General features: G+C 43.6%; 1 protein-coding gene across 4 annotated transcripts; it reads right to left on the bottom strand.

Moving 5' to 3' along the window:
• Positions 1–10: 10 nt before the first annotated feature.
• On the bottom strand, positions 11–12,580 carry LOC124081486 (butyrophilin-like protein 1). 4 transcript variants are annotated; one of them, XM_058573704.1, is made up of 10 exons: positions 12,358–12,580; positions 12,213–12,275; positions 10,043–10,125; positions 7,976–8,063; positions 4,901–5,182; positions 4,593–4,793; positions 4,300–4,320; positions 4,185–4,211; positions 2,971–2,997; positions 11–2,594 (listed from the first exon to the last, which is right to left on the bottom strand). In XM_058573704.1, the coding sequence occupies exons 1-10, from the start codon at positions 12,407–12,409 to the stop codon at positions 2,542–2,544; spliced, it is 897 nt and encodes a 298-aa protein (XP_058429687.1). In that variant the 5' UTR covers positions 12,410–12,580; the 3' UTR covers positions 11–2,541. The 4 variants fall into 4 exon arrangements, with proteins under 4 accessions (XP_058429687.1, XP_058429688.1, XP_058429685.1 ...); XM_058573705.1 differs by lacking the exon at positions 12,358–12,580 and adding an exon at positions 8,961–9,132 and having other exon boundaries at positions 7,976–8,323; positions 12,213–12,270; XM_058573702.1 differs by having other exon boundaries at positions 7,976–8,323; positions 12,213–12,578.
• Between the last annotated feature and the right edge of the window lie 256 nt (positions 12,581–12,836).

Below are 12,836 nucleotides of genomic sequence, written 5' to 3'. Positions count from 1 at the left end.
TTATGTTGGCTGAAGCTACTAATTTTGTACTAACATGGCAGCAAATAGAAAGCTAATATGCCCACTTAGGTGACACACCCCATGTGGAAAAAAGCACTGGCAGAGAAATGTGCTGGCAGAAAACATGAATCTCTGTGTCTCCTGCACTCGGGAAGCTGAGGACCCAGAAAGTCTCACATGCTCTGCTGGATGGTGAAAAGGCAGGTTCCCAGTGAGTCAGTGAACCAGAGAAAGTCTGAAGGTTAAAGGAAAAAACCCAATGGCTACTAGGAATAAGTGACACAGACTTTGGACTTTACCTCAGGGTCCGGGAAGGGTGACCAAGCAATGAGATGAGACCTGCCTTTACTCAGGAGACACCAAACCAAGGGTCTTATGAACCAGTTTAGACTAGCCTCCTGATGGTGAAGACCTGAAATAACTAAGAGAAAACCCATGGTCCCTCTTCCCCCACTGCTCCAAAGCCACATAAGTCTCCTCCAACCTCCATACTCCATTTTCGGAACAGGATAGGAAGGTCATTAACCAAAATTTTTTCTTTCTTAAAGATTTGTGTTTAAATTTGTGCCCCATATTTCCACTAATACAGGTTCAATCATATACATTGGTATTTCCATCTTTGTGGAGTTGCTTAATAGAAACTAGATCATATAAAATGTCTGAGCAGACCCAGATGATCCTTGGAGAAAAGTAAGTTTTGCTCATTTTTCACCAAGATATTAGATAAAATCCAATTATAATTTTCTATATAATACCTGACTGAGAATATCAAAAAAAAAGAAGAAGAAAATGGAGGAGAAGGAAGCAGATGGGGGAGAAAAGAAGGAATGAAAGAGAAAAACCTTTTGAGACTTTCCAGTGTGTCAAGTGCCATGCTATGCACTTTAATGCAGCCTTCATATAATTCCCACTGAAAATTTGAATATATAGCTCATTGTTACAATTTCATGAACAAGATGAGATAGACATTTGTCCACCTCACACTATGGACCTCTCAATATGACAGTGTTGATTCTAGTAGAGTTATGGTGTTTATTCTTACAAAATAAAAGAGTATGCAATTTATACATGAAAACATATAGATATTAATTCAGTAGAGAATGGGGAGATGGTAAAAATAAAGACAATTTGATTCTTCTTTTTTAATAAAAATGTCCCCAGGAAAATCATTAAGATTCTCAAAGAATGTTCCTCAAATATCTGAATCCAAAGCCTCTTGATGCCATGGCTCACCTTCCTCTGTCACTCACAGTCTATATCCCTGATGTGAAAAAGAAACATCCAGAGTAGGAAAAGGGCATATTGTACAAATTCAGATGGCACAGGTCCTAAACTCACCCCCAGAGTTAAAGAGTCCTCTGGATAATTTTTCATTGAATTGGAAACTGCCTTAGCATATGCCTTTCCTAACTACTACTGGAAGGTTCAGGTGGTCTCATTATCACAAGCAAACTCAATGAGATGATTACTTAGAAATAGATTAATGGAATTCACGCACACACACACACACACACACAGACAATGTATTAACTGAAAACTCTCAAAGATGTATCAAGGAATTGATTACATTTCAGGCACACAAAGAACCTGCAAATCCTCTTCACACTCAACTCAAACCACCTTGGATGTGATCTTCCAGCTCTCACTGCTTCAGCACAACCAAAATGTCTATGTGAATCTTGGGCACTCTACTTTCCTTTTGACTTCCTCTCTCCTCCTACCTCATCCTTTCTTCTCTGGTTTGTTCTCTACCCTTTCTTGGGTAAATAATATTAAACTCTCCAGGTTTCTCCTTTTATGATCTTCACACATTTTAAAAACAACAACAACAACAAAGACCAAGCCCAACAGGCAAAGCAAAATTCTCTTAAAATCAGAGAAAAGTGTTGTAATCAATATAAATTGCATTGTGTTCCTGTAACACAAACACAAACACAGACTTTGCATATAATTTCAAGTGGTTCTCAGATCCCCTAGCATCCTGGACCCCAAATTCTGAACACCAGAAACTCATTTCTCAGCAACCTAGATGCTTAGAAGAAACCAAACTAGGACAGTGAGTCAGAGTAGGAGGTGGCTGAGAGAAGACCAATATCCAGAGGACCATGAAGAAACAAGAAAACCAAACATGGACCCAAACGATAAAAATCCAGGGTAAAGGGAATAGAGAATCAAGGCCCCACATTAGGAAGATGTAAGTCCTAAGCTGTCAAATATGATTTCTGAAATTTCATGGAGACCAGCAATTCCTATCCACAGTTCCAACCTGCTCCATCCAGGCTCTGCCCACAACTGAACTCTCCAGTGTCACTGCACCAACAACAAATACCAGTCAAACACAATGTTTTCAGAGGGTGCATTTAACCCTAACCTGCAGGGGAGGATGAGCCTAGAACAGGTTCACTCCTCACACCACAACATGAAAAAACAAAATTAAAATTAAATAAGACATTAGGGAAATTACCAAAAATGAAGAATAATTTAGGGCTGAAGTTGTGGCTCAGAAGTAGAGTGCTCCCCTACCTGCGTGAGGCACTAGGTTCAATTCTCAGCACCACATAAAAATAAAATAAAGGTATTGAGTCCACCTACAACTAAAAAAAAAATTGTTTTAATGAAGAATGATTAAAAGACAGGAATGTGATATGAGTTCTGTGATCCAATCCAGGGAGAAGTCCCTGTGGTCTTCCAATGCAATTATCTTTTACAATTATCTTTTCTCCTTTTAGGAGAATTTTGCTTTCCTATTGTACTTGGCTTTGGTTAGATTGGACATGGGGCAGATTAATGTGTAAGGATTATAGGGAAAAAAAAAACAAGAGAAGTTAATAGTATTTACTGGGAAGGTGAAAAACAGATTAGACAAGAGAGCAGGAAACCTAATCCCATCCTGGGTAGAGGCCACTGACACAGAAGGGCAGAGGAGGATCCTGGAGGAGGGAAGGCCAAGGACACATCAGAGTCACTTACCTGCATACAGGGGGGCCTTCCTCCAGGCTGAAAGGGAACACACAGTGGTGAGACCACAGCTAAAACAAGCCTGCTCAGCATGAATGTACCTGCCCTGGCCTCCTCTCCATTCTAAAGATGGGACTACCCACAGGAGGAGAGAGCCAGAAAGTAGATGGGCTCTTGCAGTATCAGAGTCCACAGGGTATTGTGGGAAATCCCCTGGACCACAGATCAAGACGGCTGCTTTACAGGCCAACTACTACCACTGTCCCACTGCTTTCTCTCTGTCAGAAAACTGTCTGCCTCAAAACTCATAAAAATCCATATTCTATCTGTCTTTATTCAGTTTTGCCACTAAGGATCAAAATTACACTATGTGTGAAAATATTTGAGAGAATAAATATAATTCATTCCACAATTGTGAGGGGTATTATTATATCCAGGTTTTCTCAAGAAAAGATACATTTGAGGAAGGGGTGGGGATGTACATCATGGTAGAGGGATGGCCTAGCATGCACGAGGTTCCAGGTTCATGCCTCCGCACCACAAAATGAAAAAATAAAATTAAAAAAGACACTTGGGAAATTGCCAAAAATGAAGAATGATTTAAAGACAGGAATGAGTTCTTCAGTAAAACTGCCCAACTTTTCACATGTGAAATATTTCCAGAGAATAAGAACCACTTTTTAGGAAGTACTTGGTTCACTCCATCACTTTCCCACCTGTGGTGAGCAGCCTTCTTGGATTAGCACCTTCGGGAGCTGGAGAAAATATAATCCCTCACTGATGATTTGTTGGGAGATGAACAGAAGGCCATACTCCTAAACTTAATGACTCCATTTACTTATATAGATCATTTAATGATCTTAATATCTGCCTTTAATCTTCTAGGTGCAATCCAACTGCTAGATGCATTGAAGACTGATATATATATATATATATATATATATATATATATATATATATATATATATATATATGGCAATCCAGGGTTGAAATAAGATGCAGAATACATGACAGACCACAGGTCACCATCAAACTCAGGTTTCCACATGCTAGATAGGAAATAGTAGACCAGATCAAGGAAAGGCCAGGGACCAGTGTACTGGCATCCACTAGCTTCCCAGGGATAAGGCCCCACATGTCTGTGCCTAGACAGAAACAAGGAGAAGGGACACCATAACACAGGTTGGATAAGGAAACAAGGAATAAATGGAGGGAGAGTCACTTACCAGAGAGATAAGCAGCTTTCCTCTGATCTGAAAAACAACAAGAAATAGGGGAGCTAGGAACTAGAACATCTGCTACCAAGGAAACAGAAAATTCAGAAGGGAAAGCAGAACTTACTGAGATCTGCCTTGAGTTCATCTGAAAGAAAATGAAAAACAGTGTGAACGCCCATCCCCAAGAAAAGGAAAGACTGAGTGCCTGAAAAACCTAAGGAAAACATTTCTGTTCACTAGAATTTCTAACTACAAACCCACTCAACCCCACCAGTCTCTAGCTGTCCTCTCTGATCTCCTCAGTCACCTCCTCTGAGTCCAGGACCCTGGATCTCCCTAGAGAGCTGGACTCGGACTCTGGCCCCCGTCAGCTGTCCCACTCACCACCAGGTCTGCACTTGCCCTTTGTGGTCTTACCAATGGTCTTCAGCACCTCTTCCTTTGCCTGCTGTTCCTGCTTCTTAAGCCGCTGCTGATGCTCCTTTTCCTGCCTCACCTGCATCCTTCTGGAATGTGCTTTTCTGATAAAATAGCAAGCCCCCAAGAGTAGGAGCCCCAGCATGGTCAGGATCACAGCAAATGCTGGCTTCCAGGGAGAAGCCTGAGGGAAGAAGGGCTCTGTGGCCCAGGCAGACAGCAGGTCAGGGACACACCCAGGAGAGCCAGCTCACTCAGAGAGGCCAGCCCTCCCCACAGCTCTGCTGGGAGTGGGAAGCAGCACTGACCTGGGATGTAAATAGCCATGGCCTTCTCCTGGCCCAGGACAGGGTTGAGGACAGAGCAGGTCACATTCCCCACAGAACTGTCTCTCACCACCAGAGTGGCCTCCACACTAAACAGCTCCTCAGTGTCTTGGGAGTGGGTTTCAGAAAGCGCTGGGAACTTGTTTCCACTGAGGTCTCTCCACTGCACCTGGGGCTTTGGGAACCATCCTGAGGCTTTGCACACCAAGCGCACTCCATCCTCTTCTGGCCCTTCTATGTGCACTTGGGGGTCAGAGCCCATACCTGTGGGAAGGAAGCTGTGTAGCCCCAGGAGGCCACCTTGGGCTCTGAGACCCCAGAGTTGCCAAGACATTACATAACTTCAGGGGGAAGGTTTTCATGTTCAATTCTGGGAATTCTACGGAAAGACGGAATAAATGGAAGGAGCACAGGGACCCACACAGGGCAGTAGGCTCTTGTCCCCAGCTGTGATGCCCAAAGAAAAAAACAGGAAGAATTTTGTCCCAGGGCTCCCTCCTTGGATCTCAGTCTTCTCACCTCACACACTCTCCTGGGACATCACCCTCTCTGTGTATATCATGTCCAAAATCGTATTCAGTGACCACCTTGACTCCTGAATTATCTTACCCTCCACCCATGTCCCTATGAGTTATCTTTACCAGGTTTCCTCACATACACTTCAAACTCAAATTCAGAACTGAATTCATTAATTTGCACCACTTGTGATAAAATGATTATTAAAATAATCCAATACTTCACCCTTCTTTATAGTCAGTTCTAGAAATTCCACTTAATTTTTTACTGCCTTTACCTTCTGCCCCTGGGCCCAGTAATGGATTCAATTTGGCAATGAAAAATTAGCAAAAATGACTAATGAACCATGGTTTATTCCCTCTGCCATTTCCACAGGAGGACAATCCTGGTCTACCCAGTTGAGGATGGACTCATGTAACATTGCCTGGTCAACCTGCTACTGCTGCCCTAGGTCAGCCACATGACCACCTGAAACATCAGCACACCCAACCAAGGTGCACCTGGTGAACTTTTCTGCTAACTTAAGAACAAATAAAAATTACAAGTAAAAAGTTTAATTCTCCCTGTTAATAAAATAAGATTCTCTTCCTTTTTCTTATACCATTTGCTTTAGGAAATTGCAATTACAAATAGATACTTCCTTCTCTTTTGAAATTTTTATACATGATTTTGAAAACTAGTTAGGTTTTTTGCCAGCTTTGTGGCTCAGGAATGACTTTCTCAAGAACCTGGGAACCATTTCTTTGAAATGTAAACATCAGGGAAGATAGCAACCCTTTGCCCCCTTTTCTGTGGAAAGGTAGGAGCCTAACTTATGTGGGCATCTTGATCCAAGTTGTAAAACTGCTTCCTGTCATAAAGCTGGAGGAGTTCATTTTGCTTCCAGATAAAGCCTAATAGATTACACAGATGATCTCCCAAACTACCATGTAAATTTAGGATGAGTTATGTGGAACAATAGTTCTTTGAGCCCTCTTAATTGAGGATTAGTTATTCTTCGTTTTCAAAATAAGTATACAGGAGATTATATATGCTTCACTCTAAAAACAAAGATGAAATTCCTTTCAAGTTGTGTGATCCATTCACAGATCACCATAATATGTATCACAATCTGGTTTGTTGCTTATTCAGTAATAAAAGTGTTTTCTCCTAGCATGGAAGATTTTGTTTTTAATTCCATTTCTGAAACATGACCAAAGATGTATGAGTAAACCCAGGTGAGATTAGCCAAGTTCAGCCCCAATTAGTTGAACTCCCTTAGTGCCTGAATTAAATACATTTTTATTGCCAAATCACCTGAGATTGTGGCTGTTTGTTACACAGCATTATTACAGCAGTAGAACTGACACATAATTATCAATAGTCCTGCCATGAAACAACAATGGTTCAAATAAAACACTGGAAGTCTCTGAACACTTCTCTTCCCCTTCCAAACTTTGTGCCCACAAATCTGTTTAGTTGAATCTGGTTTCTAAACCTGTCTGACTCCTCCTCTCCCACCCCACTACCATGCCTCAGGTCAGGCAATCATTCTCTCCACATCACAAATGCACTCCAAGCCTCCTTCTTGCTCACCTCCCATTCATCCATTCAAACTGCCAACATGAGCATTCCCAGCTTGGCTCTGTTTAGGATTCCCCCTACTCTGCAACCAAACTCCATAACACAGCACAGAAAGCCTTTACTGATCCAGTAACTGTCTTCCTCTCTGAACACTTGTCCCCAAACTCCACCATCTGAGATCCTCAGAGCCCTTACACTCAACCCCAAGAACTATTTAGTCAAATGCAAGTAGCCACAATCACCATATTGTATGCCCTCTGCCATTTTACATTCCAGCCCATCAACATCCAGGGCTCTTGTGCCAGCCCAGGTGTCTACTCCTAATGACCTCATCCTGACACCTGACAGTGGTGTTAATACAGGACCATCTCTTTATTCCAGTATTGCCACTTCTTACCATCCTCTCTTCACTCCTCCTACCAACCATGATGGCCTCATTATACCCAGAATAATCAACCAAACTCCTACTTCAAAGGTTTCATAGCAGGTGCTCCCTCTGCATTAAACTCTGGCCCCACAGATATCCACCTGGCTAAATACCTACTTCCTTTGAGCCTTGTTTAGACTGTCAATAAGACTCTGCCCAATTCCCTATGTAACACTATGGATTGTCCTAAATTCCCAGCCCACATCCTGAGCCCCTTTCTTAAATCTACTTGGTCTTTTGTCTTAAGTACTTATCATCTTATGCCATCTTGTACTGAATTATTTCTTATAATTTTTCTTCCTTTGTCTCTAGAATGTAAACTCCTCATGGCTGGGATCTCTATTACACTGATATATCTCTGGTGCACAGGACAAGTCCCAAAATATTTTAGATGCTCCCTATACAGTGTTTGTATTGAATCAATTAATAAAAGATGAGCCACTTTTTTCTCCACTTCACCTATAAAATGTTAGGTTAAATTAGATGATCCTTGATATTCCCATCAAACCCAATATTCCCAAGGTCTCCAGAATAGACATCAAGTAACTAACCTGCCACCTTCACTTCCAAATCAGCCTCTTCATAGAAGCCTCCATGTCTGAAGAAGCAGGTGTACATTCCATTGTCAGAAACCCGGACCTGGCGGAGGTGCATGGCAGCATGCCCCTCAGTAAGGCAGCCCCTCACCAATGAAGTCCGCCCTCTGTACTCAGCCATCTGCTCCTCAGTCTGTTCCCAATGGTTCCAGTAGATGAACACTGTTTGTGAGAATGTGGTGCGGAACCACCCAAGTTCCATGTTCTCTGCATTCATGGCTGGAACTAGGGTGCAGGGAAGTATGACATCCTCACCCAGCACTGCCAAAATGGGGTGTCGAGGGCCAATGACCTGGAATTGCTCTGTGGGCACAGACATAGTGGGGAGAAAGCTAGAGAGACACAGACCAAAAAACGAGAACATACAACATCAGGTGGGAAGGCCAGGAAAGCCGGGGCAGGGGCCACATGAGATGACCCTAGAAGTCTGATGGATTTGGAAGAGGTCTTCTGATCATTATCATGTGGCCAGAAATAATGCCAAAGACACTCCCTCATTGTCTTCTGCTCCTGGTCCCAGGCCATCCCATGAAGAAATCTCTAATTCAGTGATTCTCAAACTTTCATGCACCAGAACCATAAGGCTGCCTTATAGAGCACACATCACTGGACTCCACTCCAGAGTGTCTCATCCACTAGATCTGGGGTGTGTGGGGGGGCAATGAATGTGCATTTGCAAGGAGTTCCAAGGGTGGTCTGAGGAGCACACATTGGGACCTGGGAACCCCAGGTCTAACAAACCCCTGTCTCAGGACAAACATGAAAACTGACAAAGAGCTCACATGCGGCCTGGGTCAGCACTCTTTGGTCATTCAGTCACACCCAGGAAATTCCCCTCTTCCTATTCTAAATTATTTACTTCAGTCTATATTTTTCTCCTCCACTGAGGGAGGAGAGAAATACATATGCACTTTAAAACACAGAGTCAAATGTTACTTACTGCTATGAAAATCCTGCTCTCATAATTCACGGAAACCCCCATCAATGCATGTTCAAGAAGCAGTTCAGGGCTGGGATGTGGCTCAAGCGGTAGCGCGCTCACCTGGCATGCGTGCGGCCCGGGTTCGATCCTCAGCACCACATACAAACAAAGATGTTGTGTCCGCCAAATACTAAAAAATAAATATTAAAAAATTCTCTATCTCTCTCACTCTCTCTTAAAAAAAAAAAAAAAAAAAAAGAAGCAGTTCACCTCACTCTCCACTCTTGGGACTCTTGGGCTTCTGAGGCTACCACATGACTCCTCTGCAGGACACGCTGCAATGGGCCTCCAAAGAGCTACTCTCAAATCCTGTACCTCTCCACTCTGGTCTCAGCCACCATTAAATCTCAACTGGAGAATGACTAGGATTCCTGACCTCAGTGATCCTTTTAACACGTGAGCTGATCCATGATGCTGCTCTGCTCAAAGCCTCCACATGGCTCCCCACTTCTCCCCAGGCCTGTCTAGTTTGACCCTCCTTCCCAAGACCCCTCTGAACTCACCTGCTGCTTCTCTCTCCATGGGCTCTAGTCCAGCAACACTGGCCTCTGAGCTTCCTCACACCTCAGCACACTGCCAGCTCTGTACAGGCTCCTCCCCCTGCAGGAACCCTCCTTCCAAATGGTCCTACAGCTCACTTCTCCTTCTCCAGGGTTATGTTCCCATCTACACACCACCTCACTGAACAGTGCTGCCTGCCCACACCTGCCTCCCATGCCCCGGACTGTCCACACCCTGCCCTGCTGCATTTCCCATAGTTTTCCAACACTCTTAGGCCTCTCTGCCTAGTTGCAGTTATTACTCACTCTCTCCTGCTAGAAGACAAACTGTATGACAGAATTTGTGTCTGATTCTTTCATAGAATAGCACCTACCAATCAACATTTCATTAATATTTCAGGAATAAAATGAATGAATGAAAGCTCGCAGCACCAAAAAAAAAGCCAAGAAAACAAAAAAAAAAATGAGGAAAATGTATTTTCAAATGTTTTTCTATCTTGATTTTTAAAACCACAAAGGAAAACAGATGGGGACACTCACCTGTGGACAGCTGGACAAGGAGAAGCAGGGAAGCGAGACAGCAGAGCAAGGAGCGACTGCAGTGCCCTTCCATATCTTTAGAGCTGGGGAGAGAGATGGGGATGAGGGCCGAGACCTGCAGGCAGGAGGCAGGTCCAGCCCAGAGCTCCAGCACCTCAGCATAGAGAGCAGGGCTCAGGGCTGGACAGCAGTCCCCTGCTGGAGCAAAGCATTTCCTATTGGTTCATCATACTAACAGGGTGGTGGGCCCCCCACTACCCTGACACTATCAAATAGCTGAGCCTGGGCTCCTTCCAGCTCTTGTGGGAAGACTGTGGTATCAGGAAACCATAGAATTACCTGGTAAGAAACTGTTCCTATTAGTACAAGCATGAGTGTTCACATGTGTACACACACACACACACACATACACACATACACACACACAGAGAGAGAGAGAGAGAGAGAGAGAGAGAGAGAGAGAGAGAGAGAAAGGGGTAGAAACTTAAATAAATGCAGGTATGGATGCATATAGGTGAGTCAGCCTACCACATGTTTCTAGCTTGGAAAAACAAGTAGTTCCAGAAAAAATGACACTCTAGTAGCCACAAGCATACGGAGCATTAATGTAGTTGTTTTTAAATATCCTTTTCCAATTAAAAAAATACTGGGATCTCTGAAAAACAGCCTGATGATAGGACTGAAGCAAGATAAACATAAATTACATTTGGAGCATATCATAGTAGCAGATTGGGAGAAAGTGCTCAGACATATAGTTAAGCAAATATATCACCAAAGGTGTGTGTGTGTGGGGGGGGGGGGGTTGAAAATCAAAGAAAAGGAAGAAAAAGAGAATGGGACCTAGTCACTAGGAAAGACTCACCAACCAGAAAGAGCTTCTAATAGCCAAGGCTTGAGCCATCAAATAAAAAAGCCATAATAAAAAGAATAAAATTACTAAGAAAATACTTTTTATATTTTATTTGGATTGTAGTTCCTCAAATAAAATCTGAGTTTGTATTATTATAAATAAATGGATAATTAAATTAATGGGAGCATTTTTTTCTTTACACAAGACTTCTAATAAGGAGAATGAAAACCCACCAGTTCAATATTTAGAAAAAAATTACTGCAGGAAAGATCAATGAAGAAATGCAAAAGGAGGAGCAACTTCAAAGAAAAACAGGATATTAAAAAAAAGAAAAGAAAGAAAGAAACCGTTCCTTCCTTTCCCACCCCAACCACAGCTTACTTGACCCAGAACACCAGGCTCTTTCTCTATATATACCTGGAGCTCTGTGGTGGAAGGCATTCCTCTATCTCTCTGTTATTCACATACCACTCATGACCCCCCAGAAAGGAGGGCCCAGACCCAGGGTTCCCATTATGAAAATCATGCAAACTCCTGCTTGCCTCTTCTCCTGCCCCATAATTATGCCCAGGTTTGGCCTGGGCAGTGTCAGAGACAGACATGCCCTCAAGGAGGCTGTGGTGCCCATCACAGGAGCCCAGAACCCTGTCCTGCTTTCTTAGATGTGGAGTTCCCCTAAACCTGAATCTCAGCCCAGTCCCTTCCGCTGCGGGCTCAGATATGGCGCTTCATTTAGAAGGTGCCAAGCACTTCCCCCACCAACAGGTTTGTCCTTGCCTTCTTTTTCTTTGAGAGGTTAGGGACCCTTCCTGAGAGGTTAGGGACCCTTCCTGGAGACAAAGCATAGAGATAATGAGCCCTGGTCAGAGAAAAGACCCCAAATCACCTACAATTTGGAAGGACCAGGGAGAAGACAGTCTGTGGTATTGGGAAGAACAAATTCTGGGAGCCGACTTCAAGGCTGCCCTCCAGGCTCAGCCACTCTCACCGTGACCTTCTTGGCCTCAGTTTCCTTGACTGTCTGATGGACATAGTCACAACATCTACCTCCCAAGTTTGTAATGAAAATTATGTGATTTATAGTCACTACATGTAATTAAAACAGGGCCTGGTCCAAGAAAATGTTAAAGAAATGTCATTATAGCAAATGAATAAAGGAACAACCCTCATTAAGCTTCTCCTGGGTCTTCCTAGAACAAGACTGTTCCACCTACTCCCCCACACTGCCTCTCACACCACCTCATCCTCTGCTCCTTCCTGCCACCAGCTTCTCCCTAGATTCCTCCTCTTAGGTCACAGGTGTCTTCAAAGCCAACTTACCTTCTTCTCTGTTCTCCCACCTATGAAAGGCTGTGACTTCCTGGAGCATCTCTAAACACAGAGCTGGAGAAATTTCAGAGTCAAAAGGACCCCAGAAGACCACAAATAATGCCCTCAGAATTTACACCTGCCCCAAGCTGCTCACATAACCCAGTCCTCTGCCTCTGAGTCCAATGCTGGGGCCACAAATTCCTCATCTCCTAGAGGCAGTTGGTTCCCAGGAAAGGGACAAAGCAGAGCCGGACATAAGTTGCAGTGATCTCTGCAGAGTCTCTGACACCGGGGTCCCCACTAAGCCCTCCCAGTCAGAGGAGCAACCACTCACTCACTCCTTTCCACCATCTAAAGCGAAAGCTTGCAAAAGGAGCCTGGGCAGAGTGTACCCTGCCCTCTGGACATTGCACCCTTTACCAGGAAGAAGGAAGCAGAGTAGAGCAGCAAAAAGAGAGTGCCCACCATTTTCCTGGAACACTGCAGAACAAGCTCAGAATGCCACCACCAATCCCTGCCCAAAGGTCAGACTCCCTAAAACCTAGAGATGTTAGGGACATGTTACAAAAAGAAGAAAACAAAATTATACTGAATCCCTATCAAGAATTGTGCTACATAAATTTTACTAATGCC

Source organism: Marmota monax, unplaced genomic scaffold, assembly GCF_021218885.2.
Source record: "Marmota monax isolate L192 unplaced genomic scaffold, Marmota_monax_Labrador192_F-V1.1 WCK01_AAM20220418_F8-fsc00426, whole genome shotgun sequence".
Taxonomy (NCBI): Eukaryota; Metazoa; Chordata; class Mammalia; order Rodentia; family Sciuridae; genus Marmota; species Marmota monax.
This window is presented reverse-complemented; position numbering and strand designations above follow the sequence as displayed.

Bases quoted from the DNA above. Each gene is read 5' to 3' on its own strand.
- LOC124081486 (XM_058573702.1), bottom strand. From the start codon at position 10,115: ATGGAAGGGCACTGCAGTCGCTCCTTGCTCTGCTGTCTCGCTTCCCTG. The intron at 5,183-7,975 runs GTTAGTTACTTG...TCCTTCCCACAG, and splicing joins TTTGGAAGTGAAGGTGGCAG to GTATGGGCTCTGACCCCCAA. The intron at 2,998-4,184 runs GTAAGTGACTCT...GTTCCCTTTCAG, and splicing joins GAAAGCTGCTTATCTCTCTG to CCTGGAGGAAGGCCCCCCTG.